The sequence below is a fragment of the Castanea sativa genome, chromosome 11 (assembly GCF_040712315.1).
Source record: "Castanea sativa cultivar Marrone di Chiusa Pesio chromosome 11, ASM4071231v1".
NCBI classification, from domain to species: domain Eukaryota; kingdom Viridiplantae; phylum Streptophyta; class Magnoliopsida; order Fagales; family Fagaceae; genus Castanea; species Castanea sativa.
This window is the reverse complement of record NC_134023.1, coordinates 2532501-2548784: the sequence shown is the minus strand read 5'-3', so window position 1 is coordinate 2548784 and position 16284 is coordinate 2532501. Positions and strand designations below refer to the sequence as shown.

Genomic DNA, 16284 nt, shown 5'->3' with positions numbered 1-16284 from the left:
TTTTAAACCGACTATAAGATGATTTTTAGCCAAAAATGTGAGGAAAAAAAAAAGAAGGAAGGAAGGACTGAGTTTCTTTCAGTTCCATAAGCTAATGAAATAATGAAAATAGCATGTTACATGTGCCAACCTTTGACCCTGCTATAATGAATATCCCAAGAAATCCCAGTGACAATATCATGATAGTTGAAACTTGAAACTACACAAGGATATGCACCTTGCAAGATGTTTGAGTTCTTCGCGATGTATTGATTGGCAGATGTATAAGAAACATTGCCGAAATTTGAAGAACATAAGAACAGTACAAGGATAGAGCAATTGTTCAAACTATGATGGCTAATTCTCGGAATACATAATGAGTGATAGCCCATCCCATAAACTCGCATTGTTGGCCTCTTAATTTTGAACACAGGTGAAGGTAACACCATGTTTAAAACTGAAACTTGTATCACATAAAACTTGAACAATCTTTTTGAATTCTGAAAATCTGCTATAATGCAAAATGAAAGGTTGAAGTCTTAATCTTTATTCATTAATCTCCAGTTTCAAGGTCAATCTACATTGCTTATTATTATTATTATTATTATTATTATTATTATCTACAGTTCCATCTTCAGAAGATTTTGGTCTAGATATTACACACAAACAATATTTCATGAGCGCAGTAAAATAAATAAATAAATTATGGGTTAGGACCGGGCCAGACTGAATTGGACCAGTTTTTTTTTTTTTAAAAAAGGTATGGAGTGTAATTAGTCTCATTTCTTTCATAAAATATTTTTACTTCTTAATTTTATTCAGGGTATGTGATAGAAACAGTTTTTTAAACTCTAAATCTCAACTATTAAAAATAATTACAAATTTCCAAAAAATGTTGGAGTGAGTTTTTTTTTTTTTTTTTGAGAAACAAACACACACAAGGGAGGGAGAGGGAAGGAGGGAAAGAAGTTCTAACACAAAGGTACACCACAAATCCACTCAAAAGTCATGGTAACTTTTAAGGGAAGGTGAGAGTTGGAGTTTATTTGGCATAAACAATTATTTTTAAAATAAATGGTTTTATTTTTATTGGATGGGAGGATCGGAGGGGGACCAAGGCCCATGCCCTCGATTATTCAAAACCCTCCCTTTCCTTTTATTTTAAAGAAAAAAAAAATTTAGGAGCAAATTTTACTTGATGGCCCCTCATAAATTTTCAAAATCCTCCCTCTCCCCCTATTTTTGTTAACAAAACTTTTTTTATTAGATATAATAGAATTTTAATTTATAACGACAGCAAAATTTATTAATTAAGCTAACTAGAACCCATAAATTTTATTTAAAAGTTAATCTAATTTTATTAATGGATCCTTTATTTATATACATACATATATATATATATATATAGACACACACTCATAAAAAATTTAAAAAAAAAAACATTTCTATCACAATTTTTAACACTTATTTTTCATTTATGCTTTTGTTTTGAAGTAAAATAATTTTAGGTGTTTGTTTGCATGTAAAATGTGGTTAAACTTATAAAATATTTTTCTTTGACAGTAAAATCCTTTATAAAAAGTTGTAAAACATTTTACTTTAAAATTTTGGTAAAGCATTTTACAAAAAAAAAAAAAAAAAAAAAACACTGTGACTTCCCTTCACCCCATATGATGGCTAGATCATCGATTTAGTGGGTTAGGCAATAGATGATGACAATCCAACGGTCGAAGCCACCACTCTGATCATCGATGCCTCCAGCTCAGTGACTAGATTTGTCGTTCCAACGACTAATGCTAATGGTATGGTGGCCAACGCCGCCATTTTGGAGACAAGTGCCGGAGGTTTGATAACCAAAGTTGTTGTTCTAGCCACCAGTGCCAGTAGTTCTATGGCCAGAGACACCTTTCTAGTAATTGATCCTGGAGGTTTGATGACTAAAGTCGCTATTCTAATCATCAATACTGGCAGTTCAATGGCTAGAGACACCATTTCAGCTACTGGTACTTGCAATCTGGTCACCGAAAACACCTCTCCTAATGCAGTCATCGAAGCCATTGTTCCGGTCACTAGTGCTGGTTGAGCCATTAATTTTTGTGGTTTACTTGAAAATTTTATTTGTCATATATACCAAGCACTTGAAAATATTTTACTATAAATGTTTTATATGTAAAATATTTTACTTTAAAACAAACTAAGTGTTAAAGAATAAGTAGTGAGCGCTAAGGGTACAATTGTAACTATTGAATTTATCAAAAAGCAAATTACATTAGAACTCTCATGATTAATACTATTTGCTTTTATGTTTTATTATTTACATTAAACAAAATCATCTCATTTTTAGCATTATTCAAAGCTTTGATTTTTACATATAAAGATTTTCTATAAGTCATATGATTTTTTTAATGAAATATTTATGTTGCAATCAAACATGATTTTTAGTACCTAGATAAATTGTAGTTTGGTTTTTGTTACACTCATAAAATAAATGAATTATTACAATTACAACCATATATAGTAAGCATTTATGCATAAACTTTAGAGTTTAATTTGGCATATAGACACTTGATAAAGATAGTTTTTCTCATGTAAACTCTTTACGAGTTATTTTTTCATTCATGTTTATTGGTAAGGTAATGTTATTACACATGCCTTAAGTGGGGGAATAATTTTTTTTTTACCTTTAAAAGTTTGAATGAAGTCTGTTCCTTCTATCGGTCTTTAATTTGTTATAGCTGAAAAATAAAAATCATGAATGGTCTTTTTTCTCCAAAAAAAAAAAAAAAAATTGAGAAAGATACCAAATTAAGAGTTTTATTATACAATATTTTTCCAAATTTTATTACTCACTTGTTTTTATAAAAATAATCAATATAAGTGGTAAGGGAATTTTAACAAAAAAAAAAAAACTATTTTTGTGTATTCTCAAAAACATGCAGCACATTTCGGCGCGCTTGATAAAGTCTCTATCTTTTTCTTCAATACCAGGCACCACTCTTCAAGAAATTGCTTCTTCTCGACCCAAAGGTCTCTCTCTGTGTCCTAGTTTATTGAGCATCTGGGTATTTTTAAGACCATTTTTTTTTTTCCTGTTTCTATGTGAATATCTGCAAATTTTGGTTTCTGGGTTTGTCTGATTATGCAGTATAAATACATGTAAAAGCCAAAATATATATATATATATATATATATATATATATATATATATATATATATTATGCATAAATTTTGTTTGTTTCTGCAATGTATGAAATCAAATGGGTCATTGGAAACTTGGAAAATGTAGACGACCTTATCTTCTTCTTCTCCTTTTGTAGAATTGGTTGCATAGTCCTTCTGTATAATGACAATGGCTTTTTCTTTCTTTTTAATGAGCCCAACAAGTTAACTGGCTAGTTTTACTTACCGTAGTAGGAAAAAAAAAAAAAATTGGAAGAAGAGAATATGGGAAAATGAGGGGAACTGACAGTCAAGGCAAGTTGCTCTCTAAAAAAAACGTTGATGATTTGGCTACATACAATTAACACCAACGCAACATATTTGGATTTAGGTCATGACTAAGTTCAGGGTTTAAGGAACACTCTTTGAAAAATTATACTTCGTTTTTTTGTTACTTTCATTTGCAAGTTTTTTTTATAAATTTTTTACACTAGGGTGTCAATGTATCAACTTTGATTTATATTAAAATTTGAAGTCAGTGTGGTGTTGTATCCATTATTTTAATGACCTCTTGAAGGGTTTGTATTGTTAGACCTTCAGATGATTGAACAATTCAATTCCTGTGATATAGTCGATTTGTGCTCTTTTCCTTTAGGGTCCTGAGAGTTGTGTAAACGTAATCTGTGCTCATTTTGAGAGATTTTATTGGTGAGAATTCTTGGCATGTTAATACAAAAATCTGTTGGTGTCACAATTTTTATGATGCTATTTTTTTTTCCCGTTTTCTAAGAGGTCTAGCCTTGGTGCGATGGCAATTGCCTTCCACCCAAAACAACATATCGCGGGTTTGCATTCAAGAATCAGCATCTCCTTTAAAAAATTGGGGGTTACACTAGCTACCAATCACCGCTCCTAGACCCTATAAGTGAGAGCTTTGTGCATTGGGGATGACCTTTTCTTATTTTTCCTTTTCTAAATGGAACATCCGTCCTCTCTTTTACCCTATGCTATAGATATTTCAAGCCCACTGCAACAATTTGAACTTGAGCAAAATTGCAGTTTGGTACGAAATTGCACTTTCGCCCAGTGGTGTATCTTTGGTTCTCTTAACCTTTAATGTGGGTGATGTTGGAACATTTCATCATTATCATCTTCCTTTGTGAAGAATGAAGATTATACTCTAAATGCTAAACATTTTTTCCCCTTTTACAGAGTCATTTCATTATTTTTGCTGTCTAACTTGAGCAATGTCTTATATGGGAAACTCTTGTCTACAATGTTTTAATTTCATTTAAGTTTAAAATCTTATTGTAATTGGTTTGTGTTTGGTAGGTGTTGCAAAGGTTGTACTAAAGAAGGGGAAGACACAGCTCTTTAAGGATGGTAGCCCAATGGTGTACAGTGGAGCCGTTGATAGAATAATAGGTAGACCACCACCCAGGACTGGAGATATTGTGCTGGTAGCTGATGGGACAGAGAAACCAATAGGGTGGGGATTGTATAATTCAGTTTCCATGTTTTGTGTTCGGCTAATGCAGCTAGAAGAGGAAGCAACAAGGTATTTACTTAAAAAGGGATTCCCCTTACAGTTTTATCTCTTTTACAAGGATGTTAAGCTGTTACTTTATATGAAACAGAGATCCTCCATGTGCATTGAACATGGAGAAACTGCTTGAAGCAAGAATTGATTCAGCTAGAGAATTACGTAAGAGTTTGGGGCTTCCCTCGGCCAATACAAATGCATATCGTTTAGTAAATAGTGAAGGAGACAGGTATTGACATAATTAGTTAGGTGAAGTTTTTATTGGCGGCCTTTTTTTTTTAATTTCTTAATAACATCTGCCATGTCCATAAAAATTACCATTTGATTTGAGGTTGAGATAAGAAATTGTTCATGTTCTTTATTCCCATGCTAGTCATTTATTCATGTGTGTATACATGCATCATATACAAGCACACATGAAGCTAAAAAAGGTCTTGATTTCCAATCGACAAAGGAGGCTTTGGGTATAGCTTTCTAGAAAGTAACTACATGGGCAATTGACTTATACACTTTTCCCAGACATATAGAGCTTTGAAAAGAATTCATATACAAACATACATATATGTGCTAAAAAATATATAAATATCATTGCTAAATCAATATAAATAACCTTATGGAGCGTTATTTTTTTTATTTTGGGGGGAGAGGGGGGGGGGGAAGGGAAGGGGTGGGGGTGGTGGTGATGGTGATGGTTAGAAAAGCTAAATGTAAGTCCTATGTCCACAGAACAAATGGTATTATCAGAACCAGAGTCCAACATATGTCCTGCATCCAGAACGAAATGGTGATCCCACATACCCCTTCTATTTGTAAATTAAATTGTTCCTGGAAATGCCAATACACTTAATTGATGTCAGTTCTTTATTTCAGATTGTCAGGATTAATTGTTGATGTTTTTGGAGATATAGCTGTAATAGCATCATCAGCTGCTTGGGTTGAGAAGTACAAACAAGAAATTGAGGCTTGTATCAGTAGAATTGATGAAATTAATCATATAAACTGGAGACCTTCTGTTGAGATTTTAAAAGAAGAAGGAATAAATTTATCAGATTTGAAGGAAATGCGTCCATCTGCTTGTCCAGAAAGAACGAAGGTAGAAAATCCTTTGAAACATTACATTTTGCTCATTTCAATCTTGGCCTTTACCAATTTCTTCTCGATCACCATGGTGATATTATACCTTGACATGCACCCTAATATGCATACAACACTGAAGGATCCCCCCCACTAAAAACAAAACCCTGGGACTCCCAAATCTCATCTGGTTGCAAGCACTCACCTACTAGGGATGCACGCCTCTTGGATTGTAAAGGTTTTCTGAAGCGTTGCTGCTCTTGAAATATGTTTTCAGTGAGGAAACTGCCAATTTCAGGGACCATGATCCTTGCTAATCTGAAACAGTAAAAATAGTCTGGATATCTCTATTTCTTACATGAATCAACTAACATTTTTTTTTTAATTCCATTGAAATATTTGAAATAACTTGACTCATAGTCATTGTTGCATTTATTTCTACCCTTGTGAATCCAAAATTTGGTTCGTGTCTGGTAATGATTTTAATTGGCATGTATATTTTTAGGCCATTTCATCTTCTGTGGGTCTTCTAATTGACGCCAATGGGCTCCAATTCAAACGGAACTTCCTCCTTCCATAATAATGAGATGGAGGGCGAGGTCATGGGTTCGATAACCATTGGGGTGTGTGTGTGTGTAACTTAACTATAACAAAGGGCCTTCTGATTGAAGAATTCTCCTTTCATGGAATCTAAGATCTTTGAATTGGAACCAAAGTAATAACACTTGTACTCTACCTAAATATGAAGTTCTTCTTAGCCAATGCGGAGCTGGGTTCATGTTCATGCAACTTGTATATAATTTGAACCTTTTCCATGAATCCAAGTTGATATAAAATCTTGGAAGTGCCTTCTGGCTGAATCTTCTTGTCTTATAACATTCTTTATGAGATTTGTTGAATGTGTCTTATGCCAACTTGTAACTTTGTTATGCTAGGTTATGGAAAATGGGATTTTGTATGCAATTTCATTGGAGGGCCAGAAGACAGGATTTTATGCTGATCAGCGTGAAAACCGTCAGTTCATATCAACAATTTCAGATGGTCAAAAAGTCCTTGATATTTTCTGCTACAGTGGTGGTTTTGCTCTGAATGCAGCACAAGGAGGTGCCGTGAATGTCACTGGTATAAGTTCATTGCTGACTGTCATTTTTCCTTTTCAATTCTTGCTGGATATGACTTATCTATGATTCTTATTGTGGGGCTTTGCTTCACCATCTCATGTGTCACATTCCTAATTAAGATCTGAACTTCTTGAAGGCACGGTTGACTAATTATGTGAACTTTTCTTTCCAGTTCTTTTGTGTGTGTGTGTGTTGTGATTAGAATTTCATCTATTTAAAATTTTGTTTGTCAAAATCTAAATGAACTTAGTAAAATTTAGCCATTGTGCATATAAGATCTGACAAATATGGAGCAAAAAATAATATACAATGCAAAACGTCTGAATGTAATTTTTGGTCAAAGAACCATTAGGTTGTTCAATGCTTTTCTTATGAAACTTTTAGAAATCTTCCATACTTAATGATTAAATCATTATTATCAATACACGAGTAATACATAACCTCATCCCCTGCATACTCACTGCTATCTCATATTATATTAGGCATAGGAGATTTCATCACGAGATTTTCATTATTGCTTAACTTTCTCTGTATTGGTTCTTGAGTGTACATCAAGAATATGACAATGTTCTATTGGGTTCTATTTGAGGCAGACATGTTAAGATTGCATGTATCTTTAAGCTACACGAGTCATTTAAATATCTAGTATTCCTTTAGGTGTTGATACATCATTGCCAGCTTTGGAGCTAGCAAAAGAAAATATTGTTCTAAACAACATGGACCCTGGAAGGATATCATTTCTCAGAGAAGATGCAACGGAATTTATGAAGGGTGCTCTTTCTAAAAATGAATCATGGGATGTAGTCATTGTTGATCCTCCTAAATTAGCACCACGAAAAAAGGTATTTGAACATTCATGTCAAGTGTTTCTGTACAATTTTTTTTCTCTCTAATTCTTGTGCGATTTTCTGCTGATAACTGGGTCATTATTTAATTCAGGTTTTACAAAGTGCATTAGGCATGTACAGAACTTTAAACTCATTAGCGATGCAATTAACAAATAGAGGCGGTCTTCTCATGACCTGTTCGTGTTCGGGAGCTATGACCCAAAGTGGGATGTTTTTACCTACTCTTCAGGTAATTTTTATTTGTTAGTACTCTTCAGGTAAATAATTATCTCTGACTTGTTCCTTGAGTATAAATTTACATAGGTAATCAACTTCAAAGTACATAGATTTTTAACCAAGAATGATTGCTATAATCTGTACTATGGTTGACTCTTCAATCTTCAATCTTCACTCTTTTCTTTCTCTTTTAATAATAATATCTTACTTTTCAGTAAACGGACTTGCTATGATTACATAATTTAAGAAACAATTATCATGGCTTTACATTGGGATGGGAATATACATAGTACATACCTTAGAAGACCTGTCTGTTGAGTCAAGATTATGCTTCTTTTTTTTTTTTTTTTTTTTTTTTTTTTTTTTTTTTTGTGTATATATTTTTTTAATAAGTTACATGTGCACCCAATGGCTCTTGAATCCATGAAGTCTTCCAACCAATTAGCTACAATGCTTCACTCGATTTCTCTTAATACAAGTTTCCTACTTCTTTCATTTGACTGGAATAAAGCAGTCGGTGAATTGATGCTGCCCCATTTTCAGTGTGTTAAAAATATGCTACTTCCAAAAAGTTGGTGGTCAAAAATTAGAAATTTGAGGGCAAACATATAGCCAGTTCTAATCTTAATTGGAAGTAATTAACACATTTCTCTAATTAACTTTGAAAATCATTTCCTTTGTGACCAGGGTGCTGCATCAATGGCAGGGAGGAAAATTACAGTTCTACGACAGGCCGGAGCAGCATGCGATCATCCTATTGACCCATCCTACCCAGAAGGCGCATACCTCTCTAACATTTTGCTAAGAGTACTATAAATGGACACAAACACAATCCCTATTGTTTTTTCCAACTAACCTAACTGTAAACTCATCATGTGATGAAAAGAACTGTTAACTATGTTAAATACTATTTTAAGAATTATAATTGATTTCTTTTCTTCTTCTTCTTCTTCTTTTCTTTTTCTTTTATAAATTGAAATTATGCGTTGTGTTCTCATTTCTCACAAAAGAAATTTCAGTCAATCAAAATGCTTTCCAAGCTGAAGTTACATGCTCTGGTGTCTGCTCTCATTGGAAATATTTTAAAATTAGATCAGCCACTTAGAAATGCAGAATCTAAGCTATCTAAAGAGGTCCAAAACCTTGCATATTGTTAACATCATGTTGAGCAACTAACTTTACCCCATTGGTCCTATTGTTCCGATTGATTTCATATCTAGGACAGTATGTTCCAAAAATGATAAATTACCATGAAACTTCCCATTGTATAAAAAAAAACTGTCGCCATCTTCTTCTTCCCGTACATTGGTACATTATTTATGTTGCTCCCTATAGGTGCAGTCATTAATGCTGGTACCAAAATGCCTTCAAATGACCTATGAACCTTGTCCAAAATTTGTGCTACCTTTTATCAGGAAATTTTAGTCAATTGAAAATATGGTCTCAATCAAATGGCTAACGTGTGATACATTGTGTTTTTGAGGCATTTGATGTGCAGAAAAATGTTTATTAGGCATTCTTACAATAGGACTCCAAACTCACCAATACATATGAAACCCTTTTGTATTTTTTTTTTCATTGTTTTATAATTTAAAAAAAAAAAAAATAAATGTTACAGATTCAAACTCTTCAAAATTCACATACTAGTTATTTTTAACTTCCTGAAAAGGTCCAAATTTTCAAGTATAAACATAACTTGTACTAAACTTGACAAACAAGAATGAAATAATATTTTTAGCCAGGATTGAAACATTTTAGCCAGACATGAAGCGATGATGATCATCAAAGTTGCTACTAGCTGCAATCTGCAATCATAATATGCTACACAGAGCAGAAAACGAATTTAACTTCTTTTTTAATCTCAGAGAAGAATATAAATTTAAAGAACATTGCACAAAGATGCTCTCAGAACCATATAGGCACATAAAAACAAATTTAAAAAATAAAAACAAAATACAATTGTAACCTAAGGTACAGCTTGTTCAAAACATGTTGCATCTATTGAGAGTATATATCAACATATCGGTACAACTCACACAAGGGTGAAGTAAGCATAAAATTACATCATGTAAATTATCCACCATGATTAGCTCAAGATAAGCCATCATAATAGGTCCAGAAACTTTCTTAACGCCCTCCTGGGTTTCTGTTCCATGACAAGTAAGAAGGATCTCCAAGTCTCCTGAAAATAGAGGGAAACAGAAGTAAAATTTAGTAACAGGACATAACTATCTACATATTGCTTTTAAATCCTACTTACCCTCCTTTTGCCTAGGAACTCCTTATGAAAAATGTTTCTTCATAAAGAATTTTTACACCCCGGTGCACAGTATCCTACCCTACCCCATTGACTGAACTAGGTATTAGCAGATACTTCTAATCTTAATAAGTTAAAAGACTTGCTTCTTTCTTCTCTTATCTAACTCAGAATTATCCACAAGGATGACAAGATAAACAAGGACGTTTCTTTAGATTGGACAGGAGCAATAAAGTAAAGCTCATCTAGAGCATGATGTGGCATACATACTTGACAAGTCCAACAGGAAAAGTATATGAATCTTGGTAAAACTAGCTGTATGATATATTTGGAGGAAAAGCATCTCTATATGACAAAAATAAATGAATGTGCTATGCTGGATAAGGGGCCATATAAGAAAAAATATGGGGATACCCAAAAAGGGGAAGAAATGAGGACATGAGAGTGTGTCATTTAAACTGATACTCTGGAGTCACTAGCAACCAAGAACTGCACGTGCATCAAAAGCCAAGAGGCAGGCCTACAAAGATGTAGAAGCCTGGAAGGTAATTACAAGATTGATAGCCAATGGCCAAGAAAAGATTCATTTCAATGACCCCATTAAGTGTTATCTTTTTTCTTTTTCTTTTTCTTTTTTCCCCTTTTAATAAGTGAGTGGCCACTGGCCCTAGGCAGCATGGGGAGAATCCAACCAGCAACCCCTACACCATTACGCATGCTCCCATGTAAAGCTACTGATTTAAATAGATCATTCGTAAGGTTTTCCAATAAGTAAAACAAAATAACCACATCATTTTCCGAAAGAAGGTATTGCCCTATAACTTGGGTCCAGTTTCTTTAAAAAATAAATAAATAAACTTGGGTCCATTTTAGTCAATAGACACTAATGCTAACATATACCTAGTTCTTACCACCCCTAAATTAAACTGAACACTAGCTCCACCATAGTCACAAAATTGTGCTGGAACTAGATGATTTTAGGCCTTTAGACTAAATAACCTATTATGCAATGCAGATTACATAAACAGGTATAATATTTTCTCAAGAACAACAACTAGCTTTTGCATTAAATAAATAAATAAAAAATAAAAAGCTTAACCTAATATATTATAACATTTCCAACTTCTACATCAAAACTTCAGTTTAACTATGTAAAAGATCTTATTTAAAAATATTCAATTAACAAGGGTGGGTGTAAATTCTTAATTTACAAAAGTCCAAGGGAAATGACTTATTAAGTTGAGATTTATGTAATATAAATACGTAAAAGGAAGAAAACTATTATATGCCTACATTTAGCTCACCCATTATTACTACATAATAACTACACATGCTTCCCTAGAGTCTGACCAGACAAATTTAAAACAAATAGGCTGCAAAATTGGAAAGCTCAAACAAGGGCACCAGCTGACAGCCTCACTCTTATAGAGAGTCCTAGATATTAAGAGCAAGATTATTGTGGTAAAGAAATTTACCTTGGCTTAACAAGATATACAAGAGTGAAAACCAAAGCCAAAAAGAAGCACAGCCCACCAACGGTGAGATAAGCAATGCCAAGAAAGTCATTCTTTCCGCCAAGCCAGCTAGTAGTCGAGAGCACAAGCTTTTTCTTGCCATTAAAACTGTAAGTATTATAGTTGTTCTGCAATGTGACACTAATGACATCATTTGGCTCGAGATCCACCTCTATTTTCCCATACAACTTTCTAAAGGTTGGCAGAGCAGCAGTTCGCATCCATACAATGAGGTCCTCCTGCTCACTCAACTGTTGCCAAAAAACATATTTGACCAGGTTAGCCACTTGCCTCATTGGCTGAAGCAGTTTTGGATAAGAATGACACCAAACAGCTATTCATAAATTAGAGATATTAAAAAAGTGGGTAAAACAGGAGAGGTGAACTACAGGTAAATTTTATGAATTGGATAGCAAAATGAACCCAACTACAGCCATGAAAGATTGGTTTACTGTTCTTCGTAGATTTCAAGATTTATTTTGTGGCTCACATGCAACATCATATTGGGTCAATTCTTACATGATTTTGAAGGTGAACTCTGAATAAATAAATAAAAATTTGAAGGTTAAAACATCTTTAATTTAGGTTTTTATTCCTTGAGTTCTGGTTAGTTTTTAATCATTCTCCATTCCAGTGTATTAAGGGGATTTTAGTAATTGAGTCAAGTCAAAAACTTACTAAATTTACGTGTCTTGAGAGTCCAAGTTAGCTTTTATTTGAGTTTTCCTTCGTTTCCAATTAAAATTAGGAGTACTAGTGTTACTAGTACAAGAACGAGTGTCTATAACATGTGTCATTGTACTCAAAATATTCCAAACTTTGATATTGAATATAGAGTTAAGTGTTAAGGAAAGATTGCCTATCATGTTCTTATTTCCTATTCTTATTCACTGTACACTCTTGCCCTCATTCTCATAACATTTCCAAAACTCTAGTCCATCCTTGAACCTAAACCGTTTCTTTTAAGATTTTTAAAGCCCTAGATCCACAAATTCTCTAAACCCTAAGCCCATCACAAGCACACAGATAGATCTCCAAAATGTATCCTCTGTCACAGTCAATCATTTGCTTCTGAACTGTTCAGCAGCTAGAGAACAAATGTCTCTGATGGTTTGTGAGAGTTCTCAGAGAGTTGGAGGGTTTGTGAGAGTTCTCAGAGAGTTGGAGAGAGTGGCTGAGGAACGGCAAAGTAGCCTCCAGAGAAGCATGCTAAAAATGATGACAGCATCTAGAATAAACAATTAAAAGAAAAAAGAGCAAAGTATTTGACCACAAGGGAAATTCCCATTTATAAACCTCTTTCTCTGCACTTTTTTCTTTTTGTGGGAGATGCAATTCCTATGCATAAACTAATAAAATATTAGTAAAATTTTTGTTTGAAGAAAATATTACTTCATTTTCCTTTATAGAACTTTTAGCTATTGTAAATTTCAGAATTCAAGAAGTTTTGGTTGGTCTGGATATTCTCCTGTATAGATCTATCTATTGGACATCCCCTTATTTTTAAGAACTTATCAGAAAAATCTAGCCTGCTTCCTTTGTATACATCCTGGGTACCCCATTTATGCTCCTTTTGGATTTATCTCAACAAAACATTTATCAGAAAAACATCCTAAAATACTAGATAACAGCAGACATCTTTCCTTATTCTGATAATGAGCACAACCGCTCCATTTGGTTTAGTAAGTCGACTATTGTGCAGAAATATGATACTGGTTATGCTTCAATTCTACCAGACAAGAAGTAATGAAAGGCTTACTGGTATGGATGAATTGAGCGATGCACCGCCTATAACAGTTCCATTTGCTTGAAAGTTCAAAGGATAGACATCGCTGCCAAACTTGTGCTCCCTATCACTCTTCCATGAAATATCCTTCTTGTTCACATTCAATTGCGAGCTGTTGCGGGAGAAGCTATAGGTATCATTAAACAAACTCCAAGCTATAAGACCACAAGGAACAATTATTTTCCCATTATATGAATCTTCAGGCTTGCAAGAGCTTGTGTCAGAAGCACTTGAGTTATCTCTCAACTGCGCATCACTACGGCTCTTCACATACCTGTATCATACAAAGTCATGGTGACACTTGATTTTCAACAAGGAAACTTCCATTTTTTACAAAGTATATTTCGTATATTTGTCAACGACAGTAAACTATAATTAAAGCAATGCAAGGACAAGTGGGGCTGTGCCCATGTGAATACCCAATCTATAACTTGTTATATATTTTATGTGTCATTTTAATTGACCAAAAAACCAAATATAGTTGATAAGATGCACATTCTTATGCTCCAATAGTTCGATGATGCTATTTTTCACGAATTAATGAATGGAATCACTTCCCTGTAGTACAAACTGCAGTGATTTTTACCTACCAAGAAGCAGGCAAAATATTGTGCTTTCAAATGGTAAGAAAACCATCATTAAAAAAATTTCATGTTACTGCACCCCCAAATCCAATAATCCTTTCTTAAATCATAACGTGCAGCAACAATTTTAAAGGTGCACTCTTCACCACATACCATTATTGACAGGATTAACCACGTTCTATTTTCTACCCATAACTTCCTGCTCTTTAGAGATCTAAGTTTCAAAGGCCACCAAAAAAAGATAAAAAGGATGCCATATTTCATGAAATAGTATTTTGCATTAATCATATAGAAAATATTTGGAGGGTATGGCAAAGGCAGGGGAGAATACCTGCGATGATTCTGGTAGAAATTGTCAAGCTGATAGTACACATATATAGGCTGCTTCATTCGCTTTGGTACCTTTCCAGATAAACAAGAACATAGAAGTTAAGTTTAGCCATTTTGTAAACTTAGGAACTAGGAATTTCTTTTAAATTAAAACATTCTATCACCTTAAAAACACAGTAGGTATCAGAGAATGATATTGCTAGAGATGTTAGAGTAGCTTCCAAGATCCCCTCCTACTACTCAGTGTAGTCAAAGGTGAGCCAAGCACTCAACTTGACACTTCGGCAAGGTGAGGCAATGCACCACTAAGGCACCTCTGAAGGCCTAAGGGAAGGTGCTTTTAGTGAAGCACTTGCCTTTAGAGCCTAGGCAAGCACCTTACACTTGTGAGAGGTGCTTGAGGCAAGAGTCTAAATGAAATTTAAGAAAAGGACCAAAGAGCTAATTCCATTAAAAGGGAAGTTCTGTTATTTGCCTAAAATAAATTGGTTGTAACATGTTTGTCATAAACATTAGCAAAGAGATGCAACGGTGGAAAAAAAATGGTAGATGACAAAGGGCTCATCAAAGACCCCTCCTCCCCCCCCCCCACCAGCCAACAAATAAAAAAAATCTTAGTTGAAGGGCGTGAACAGGCCAAATCTCTCTCTCTCTCTCTAGCCAGCTCTCTTTCTATGATTGTCTCTCTAAAAAATAGGGGAAACAAAAAATTAAGTGAATATATCTTTATCAATTTAGAAACAGATTTTTATAAAATTTCAACCATATAATCGCTTACAGACCAACTCCTCTCCATTGGACAGAGACTTGATTATAATATTCCAATATACATTGGATACATATAATTTGAGTTCATTAGGTAAACATCTCGGGAAAACACATTTTTAGCACTTCATGCCTCAGGAGATGCAATGACTTGATGCCTTAAGGTCGCCTTTTGGCTTTGTGCTTTAACTACACTGCTACAGCTACTGCAGCAATTGATTACTACTGTAGAAATATCCCTCTAATAATAAACAATAATAACATAGATGAGAATTGCATCCAGAGGCTTACTGTTATATTTCGGTTGCATGATTTATCTCCAGGGGTCTGTATGTAATTGACCTTATCAGTTGTATTATCTGGTATGCAGTCGCTATCATACCGGTCAACAATTTCAACAACCTGGCAGAAAGATAGAGATTCCAAATCAACCATATGTGGGACTAGAAGTAAACTGCAAACATTTGGGTCATGGTTGAACATACATCTCTGGAAGCAAACAAGGAAACAACTCCAATGGGAATAAAGACAACACTAACAAGCAAGAATGCTGAAATCACCTGCACATGGAGATAGAGATTAATTATTTTTTCCTTGAATACTGAGAACGTCACCTGGTAGAAACTAAAAATGAGCAATTATAAAGCTCACCCATCTTGGTGTGAGAATTGGTTTGCATGCTGGAAGTTCTTGCTGAGTAAACCTAGAATCTGAAAATTTTGTAAAGGCAATCCGCTTTAGTCCATTTAAAATCCCATGAAGTTTCCTAGAATTTGCAAACAAGTTGCTAACATAATTGGAGCTTCTAAAGAAAAGTCAACTTTTAGCTGATTTATGTTGTATTGGATCATACAAAGGGTAAAAGGGAAAACCGTGGACAGCTTCACTACATATGCAAACATGCCATGCATACATAAGCACACACACACACACACAAACAAAAGGGCTTCACAAATACAAAAAGCCCCATGAAATCAACAAGGTAAAAGCTAACTAATGCTCTTCGTGCATTAGACAAAAGTGAGCATCTAGAAGTCATATCAATTGACTTCCTAAATTCTAGAATGCATAACAAAGAATATTGAACATAACTCTACAAACACCTGAT

The 16284-nt window shown here is 34.1% G+C and overlaps 2 protein-coding genes across 2 annotated transcripts in view; one reads left to right on the top strand and one right to left on the bottom strand.

The window, feature by feature from the left end:
• The first annotated feature begins 2856 nt into the window (after positions 1-2856).
• On the top strand, positions 2857-8888 carry LOC142615270 (uncharacterized). Its single transcript, XM_075788004.1, has 8 exons — positions 2857-3006; positions 4471-4696; positions 4776-4910; positions 5552-5774; positions 6691-6877; positions 7534-7718; positions 7816-7953; positions 8628-8888. Exons 1-8 carry the CDS (start codon positions 2913-2915, stop codon positions 8754-8756), a joined length of 1317 nt encoding a protein of 438 aa, XP_075644119.1. The 5' UTR covers positions 2857-2912; the 3' UTR covers positions 8757-8888.
• An 884-nt stretch (positions 8889-9772) lies between these two features.
• Positions 9773-16284, bottom strand: part of LOC142615648 (ALA-interacting subunit 3) — a 7969-nt gene continuing 1457 nt past the window's right edge. The window contains exons 2-8 of the mRNA XM_075788389.1: positions 15828-15886; positions 15662-15736; positions 15468-15578; positions 14413-14483; positions 13471-13771; positions 11673-11962; positions 9773-10122 (exon numbers count right to left, since the gene is read on the bottom strand). Of these exons, the coding sequence (XP_075644504.1) occupies positions 10068-10122; positions 11673-11962; positions 13471-13771; positions 14413-14483; positions 15468-15578; positions 15662-15736; positions 15828-15886 (962 nt within the window). The 3' untranslated portion in view covers positions 9773-10067. The remainder of the gene's footprint in view (positions 10123-11672; positions 11963-13470; positions 13772-14412; positions 14484-15467; positions 15579-15661; positions 15737-15827; positions 15887-16284) is intronic.

Bases quoted from the DNA above. Each gene is read 5' to 3' on its own strand.
- LOC142615270 (XM_075788004.1), top strand. From the start codon at position 2,913: ATGCAGCACATTTCGGCGCGCTTGATAAAGTCTCTATCTTTTTCTTCA. The intron at 6,878-7,533 runs GTATAAGTTCAT...GTATTCCTTTAG, and splicing joins AGGTGCCGTGAATGTCACTG to GTGTTGATACATCATTGCCA. The intron at 7,719-7,815 runs GTATTTGAACAT...TATTTAATTCAG, and splicing joins AATTAGCACCACGAAAAAAG to GTTTTACAAAGTGCATTAGG.